Below are 7160 nucleotides of genomic sequence, written 5' to 3' on the forward strand. Positions count from 1 at the left end.
AAAAAAAAAAAGATTCTTAAAAAATACCAATATATGACATCACACTTAGTTCCATATTGACTCATCCTACCCTGTCCTGGTAAACCTGGACTAGGTGTTTTCATTTATTTTCCCAGCACTGGGTATTCAAAAGGAATCAGGATTTAGGGTCTGAAGGCTTCTACATGGAGTATGGGAACTCAATGCCTCTCATGCCTCTCTCACACATGTCTTGGCTGTCTCAGACAGTAGTTAGAAATGATGGAAATAAAGATGCTCTATTTAAAACTAAGTTACTCTTTATGTCATAAGAATATTATTTACCCAAGTTACTAATAGAAACATTGAACAGGTCAAGGCTAAAGTGTGTTATAGGAACTACTCCCCACTAGTACTTCGTAATTTCATGAAGTCCTCCAATCTTCATAAAGCCTTTATTTCCCACGAGAGTATGAACATTTCTTGCTTTATTAATAAGCACCCTAACACATTTCTACTCTCTATCTCCAACCAAGGAAAACCACTCCCTTGGGACTACATCGGGAAATGGACCCACAGAGCTGTGTAGACTATTATAAATTAAGGCAGGTGTCCCCAACCCCCAGACCATGGACCAGTACTGGTCTGTGGCCTGTAAGGAACCAGGCTGTACAGAGGGAGGTGAGCAGTGGATGAGCGACCAAAGTTTCATCTGTGTTTACAGCCATTCCCAATTGCTCTCATTACCACCGCAGCACCTCTTCCTGTCAGACCACTGGCATTAGATTCTTTATTTTTCTTTTCTTTTTTTGGAGAAGTTTTTGCTATAGGACGCATGCACTCACCAGAAAGACAGAGAGAGACAGAGAGACAGAAAGCGAGAAATCACCCCCCCAGGGGGGATGGCCACGCTGCAATCCCTTCTCCTTCATTCTCTGCTCGGGATCTTAGGCATGCACGCACACGTGCCCGGCGGTAGTTTAAGCCACTGGGTCCAGGACTCGAATTGCGGTTGACTACATGGGAGTCCAGCAACATAGCCATTATGCTAACTGCTGGTCCCACTGGCATTAGACTCTTATAGGAGCTCAAACCGTACTATGAACTGCGCATGCAAGGGATCTAGGCCGTGTGCTTTCATAAACCATCCCTTCCATCCTTGTCTGGAAAAACTGTCTTCTATGAAGGTCTCTGGTGCCAAAAAAGGTTGGGACTGCTCATTAAGAAATTGAGACCTTTCCAAGAACACAAGAAGTGCAAAAGGGTCTGAAGCAGAGAACTCATATAAGGCAACCCTTCCTCCCTCACCTGGGGACAGCCAAATATTTATTGAGTACTGCTCTTGTACCTAGCACCAGCGACAAATAGGAGGAAGACATAGGCTCTCTCTCACAGGCTTAAAATAAAAGAAATGGGTAGGTAAATGAGTTACTACACTGTAAAAACTTGCTAACACAGAAGTATGAATAAAATATTCTACAAAGTATGGAATGTAAATAATGGGGGACATTTCCTAGGAATGACAGTTTACAACACTAAGAGTCTGTCTAGGTCATTAATAATTTTTCTCCAAGAACGGTTCCTTCAATTCTAGTCATCACCTTTCTTCTCTAACTCTTTGTCAGAAGAACATAGCCATGAAAATAGTTCTCAGAGGCTTTAAAGTATGGAGAGGGCTGGGGCCAAATGATATGGCTAAAGAGCTAGTCTCTCAAATTGGGATAAAGAAATGTTTACTGACATTGTCCTAAAATACATGTATTTTAAAGTTTATTTATTTCTCCTATGAGTGAAAGAGACAACACATGGAGAGAGAAACAGCACCCCCAACAGGGTCTTGATGCTGTGCTCTACCTCTAGGCTCAGCCTGCCCTGGATTATGGGCATACACAGGCTTGGCATACTCATGAAAGTCTTTGGATGAGAATTGGTAACCTTCCTATGCAGAACATCATGTCTTAGTACTATGTCACTGTCTAGCCCCTTGCTCTGTCTGAAATATATACATACTTATGTATATGTAAAATTATACTATATGTAATAGTTATATAGCACATATATTACACATAATATACTATACTATACTATAATATATAAAATGTGTAATATATAATATAATACATATATTTTAAATCACTTGAGAAAAAGGAGTCTGACAAATAAGTTGGTAAGAGTGTACAACAATTCACTACAATCTGATGGCATCTGAGTGCACTCTTTAGGGACCAGTATGTCGAGTAACTTCCTATTTTAAGAATAATTTTTGCTGTTTCTTTTCTTCAAGTTATTTGTGTAAAATCAAAAAAAATATGTTCAGGAAAAAAAAAAGAAGAAAACAGAACCTGTCACCATCCCATCAACCACAGAAGATGATGTTGGCATTTCCATTTATTTAGTTAAGTCTTTCATTTTTGCATTATTATGGCGCTCTGTTTCTCCTGTAGCCCCAAAGTGGAACTGTCATATACACTGTTAGAGCCTGACATTTCCCAGTAACAACAGCTTAGAACACTAAGCATCTTTCTATGTCATTAGTAATTTTTCTCCAATATTGCTTCTGTGAGCCGCATAGTATCCCATTCTTTGGGACGTAGCATAACTTAACAAATGCCTATTATTTATCACTTTGCTTGTTTTCAACTTTCCATTCTTTATCATGGCTGATTCTTTGTGCACAGACTTTATGATTTCTTTAAAATATATGACAGAATTAGATTTTCTAGGACAAAGTATCCAAGTTTCAGGCCTGGTGCCATGCTGCCTTTCTGATAGGTCATACTCAGTTTGCTCCCACCCAGGGGAGGACCAGAATGTCTGCTCCCTACATCCACACCAGCAGTGGACAGATAACACCTGTTCCTAAAAAACCTTCAAATGTTTGATAAGTAAAAACTAGACAACTGCAATTTTAATGTACTGTTCTTTGATTACTACTGTAAATTGACTACATTTTTACATGGTAAGGACCATTTTTTCCTTGTTTCTGCATTCCCTCTTAAACTATCCACTCTTTCTACTTGAGGTTTGATATTTTTCTCATTGACTTATAAGAACACTGGTTATCATTAAAGCTATTTGTCATATGTATGTGTGTAATGTGTATGTGTAAATATATCTTTTAAAAAAAATGAGCCAGAGGGTATGTGTGTTGGCCAGCGAGGGTGAGAGAAAGCATCCCCCAATGGGGCATGGTCATGCCATGACCCCACAGAGCTGTATAGACTATTATAAATTAAAGCAGGAGTTCCCAACCCCAAGGAATTTTTAGTTATTTTTTTCCCCCCTAATTTACCAGAGGACATATGCACTGGCTAAAGAGAGACAGAGAATGAGAGAAGAAAGTGAGAAAGCACCGCGCCCCCCCCCCCCCATGGTGAATGGTCACATCACAATCTCTTTGCCTCCATTTTTCCATCTTGTCAGGATTTGATGCATACACGCATATAAGTCTAGTATGTCTTTCAAGCCACTGGGGCTAGGACTTCAGCTGTGCAGTTGGCTATGTGTGCTCTGGCTCTGTTAACCACTAGGTCATGGGCTGGCCTATGTGTGAATGTAAGTAAAAAGGTTCTCATACTTGATAAGTGTTGTGTCCCACACAGCTAAATGAATGTGTGCTCTGAGGGGGGAGGGGGGGACAGTGGCTGTGGATTAGAGAATAAACATAAAAATAAATACACAAAGACTCACATGTAGGAAAAAGCGGGGATCAGGTGACCCTGACTTCTCTGGTGGAGGCAGCTGCAATCCCCAACTGTTCCCAGGTTTATTCTTTTAAAGAACAGAAAATGGGGGAAGGGAAGTAGAATGCAAAGCTAGCTGTTTTCAGATGTTAATCAGCTGAAGATATGAAGACACCTGGTGCCATGTAGTTCTACGTAAGTTTTCTCTCATCTTCTCAGGCCAATTCTGATTAACATATGTGGCTGCCTTTAACCCAATACCACCTGCAGTTTCAGAACACAGAGGCAACTAGCGATTTACATGTTAATGGTAGTCCAATTAGCGTATTCACGTTAATGGTGTTCATTGACCTGCATATGACTGTCCATGGAACTGTGTTTCTGCATGTGTCTAAGGGTCACCATGTTTGCTCAGATTTGGGCTGCTCCCTACAGATAAGAATAATGTATGCCATACACAAGGAACTTCCGTGGAAAATGGAATTAAAGTAATAATTTCGGTGCCAAAATTTTCCTGATGTCCATGAACATTTTTCAAAGATTATCCATCTATTTCTTCAGTAGTGGGGCAATGTGCACCCCAACAGGATAGTCATACTCTGATCTATCCCCAGACAGCTCTGATTGTATGTATGCATATTCATGCCCAGTATATACAGAGAGGGAAGCCCTGGTCTGTGAACCCTGGATCCTTCCATGTGGGTCTAGCTGCACCACCATTACATCACCCCTTCCATTAACTTTTTGAAGACTCCTCATAGGTATGTGCATGTAGGTAATCAGGAAGAATGCATATGTACACAATGTATACATAAATTTCCTTAATATTTACTTAAGATGTTTGTATTTTCTGACACACAGCCACCACAGATTTGTTTAGTATTCAAATCTACGCTTCAAGAATGACAGACATTTCCAAGATTATATGAATGCATTTATTTATTTTCTAAAACTTTCAGCTGTTTTGTTTTTTATATTCAATTTTAAGTCTTTCTGTAATGCCCTTTTGAGGGGGGCAGGTAGGGATGAAGGAACTGTGTGATTATTCCTATCACCCAGTTGACTGATATTCAGATCAAGATGCATATTCTTATGAGTTGTCAGTTTATATTAAAAGTGGGATAATATAAGCTATTTTTGGTAGACAATTGTTTTCTTTGGCTTATTGTAGACTAGTTTTGCTAGAAGCAAGCACATACCAATCTGATTTGAGCAATAGATCTGTACAGAACCTCGACTTGGGCTTAGAAGCAGAAACCTACACTAAGTACCTAATGCAGCAAGAAAGGCATTAGTCAATGAGTCTGTAAGGATTATTCTATTCACCTCAGTAAAAATGTGCTTCATCTGGGCTTGTTTATTCCTAAATCGCTTTATCTTCTGTGCGATGCGAGGATCCTTTTCCAGTTCTTCCATTGTGGCCCATTTACAATGTAAGTAGGAACTATCCAAAGAGATGGAAATCATGAGACAAGCATACAGATAGCAAATAATTGAGATTTAAGGTGTTCAGTGAATAGGATGATCATCTAACACAGAAACAGCAGAATGATTTGTTGTGAAGCTACTAGAGACTGGGCTTAAAAGCAGCTTCTATAGAAACTTGCTTAAAGCAGAGGGAGGCAAGTGTGGGCACACTGTCACTAACATATTAATAAAAGTGGACAGGTAGCAGACAGAGGGGAAAAAATGCAAGAGAGAAAGCAGTATATGCTGTAGAACAGTTGTTCTCTACCCTGGGTGCACATGAGAACTGTTACGAGAGTTTCTGTTTGTTTGTTTTTCTCTCCCTCTTTTCAGTATTTTGGGAATGCATACGCATGCACCTGGCATTTCTCAAGCCACTAGGCCTGGGGCTCAAATCACACAGTCAACCATGTGGGATCCAGCCATTGCAACCACTATGTCCTTGGCTGGCTCAGTCCAGGGAAATTTTTAAAAAACAAAAATCCCTGGGATCAACTCTAAGTCTTAGTCAACTGATCTTGGATGGAACAAGGGATTTGGAGTTTTAAGAAGCTCCTAAGGTAATTCTATGAGCAGCTAAAGTTGAGTATTACTGCCTAAGATGAACTTGAGTCTGCCAACATCTGTGGGTCATGCCTTAGGGGCCAGTCTCTGAAAATAGAGAAGATAAAGTAACAAGGGAAAGGAAGTTTAATTCATATAAAATCCAAATATATAAATACTTTAAATAGACGTACAAATTTCTGTACTTAACGTAGAATAGCTCCAAGTCAAATGGAGGTTCTCCTGGGTGAACCTGTAATCAAAGCAAGCAGTTATCAGCCTAGATACCACCGGATTGCTCTATGTGCCAAAAGAAAAAAAGGCAAATCAACACCTCTGCCTGGTTTTGGTAAAGTTTTCTTAGTATTGTCACTCTCTCAGGCCTTTTCCTGACAGATATTGATCAGGTTTTCCAAAGGCCGAATATACAACTCTAAGATAAAAGAATCTTTCAAGTGTTCTTCCAAGGTCCAGGCTGCAACAGCACTCAGAAAACATACCCAGACTGGTCCAGGGCTATGGGAAATGCCAAGAACAGAACCAGTGGAAGTAACTACATTCATCTCTGATGTGTCCCCAGACCCTCACCCTGAAACACTGAAAGTATTCACTCTTCAGGTAAGGAACTTTACTTTCATTAATATTTGAAGAAAAGATGAATTGCATGATTGCACTAGTACCCAACCTTCTCTCCCACTTCAGGAGTTTCCTCTAGGGAATTCATACAATGACCCTGATAGCTAATGGAAAAAGGAAAAAAATAAAACACAACATTTCATTAGGATTCCTTTCCATCTCTTCTTCTTGGCCCTCTGATGATTTTGAATGGACTATAGCAACTAAGGGATAAATACCTTTACCAGGATCACAATGGAAAAAATGATCAGTTTGAGTCATTCTAGATATTTAAGAGTTTTGTGTTCTAAATCTTCCATGAATGTAAAAATAAGCGTTGACTAGCCAGCAATAGTCCTGTGTAGCTCTAATTCCAGCCAAGCATGATCACTCTAGGCTTTCTAGCCAAGTATCTGTTCAAGGTGGGTGTAATGCATCCCAGTGATGTAAAAGCTAGAAACATAAACCACCGACCTCCTGAACGGTCTTAGATGCCAGGATCTTCTCAATAATGTTTGCATCATCTTCTGGAGGCTCCTGGAGACAAAGATTAAAAAGAAAGAAAATTAATGGGACCCAGAATCCAATAAAATAGCTCTGCAAGAAATATTACAAATACTACACAAGGGGCTATTTCATCAATAGTCCACCTTTGAGTACTGAGGCCTGCCCATCATCACCCCACAAACATTTACAACGCTAGGATTCAAAAGAATGGGTTCTAATCTCTGGGCAAAACTGCATCACATGAGCAGGAAAGCTGTCCTGCTGTTCAGACTGAAGTTCAGATCTGCCTTTAGAATCTTTTTTTTTTTTTTTTTTTTGAGAGGTTTTCACTATAGGGCGCGTGCACTCGCCAGACAGAGAGAGCGAGACAGAAAGGGAGAAATCACC

The 7160-nt window shown here is 39.9% G+C and overlaps 1 protein-coding gene across 1 annotated transcript in view; it reads right to left on the reverse strand.

The window, feature by feature from the left end:
* CHD6 (chromodomain helicase DNA binding protein 6) overlaps window positions 1–7160 on the reverse strand; it is a 266925-nt gene that overhangs the window by 107384 nt on the left and 152381 nt on the right. Inside the window, exons 6-8 of the mRNA XM_027770197.1 lie at window positions 6741–6803; window positions 5846–5904; window positions 4968–5085 (exon numbers count right to left, since the gene is read on the reverse strand). Coding sequence (XP_027625998.1) covers window positions 4968–5085; window positions 5846–5904; window positions 6741–6803 — 240 coding nt within the window. The remainder of the gene's footprint in view (window positions 1–4967; window positions 5086–5845; window positions 5905–6740; window positions 6804–7160) is intronic.

The sequence above is a fragment of the Tupaia chinensis genome, unplaced genomic scaffold, assembly GCF_000334495.1.
Source record: "Tupaia chinensis unplaced genomic scaffold, TupChi_1.0 Scaffold000115_1, whole genome shotgun sequence".
In the NCBI taxonomy this organism is placed as follows: Eukaryota; Metazoa; Chordata; class Mammalia; order Scandentia; family Tupaiidae; genus Tupaia; species Tupaia belangeri.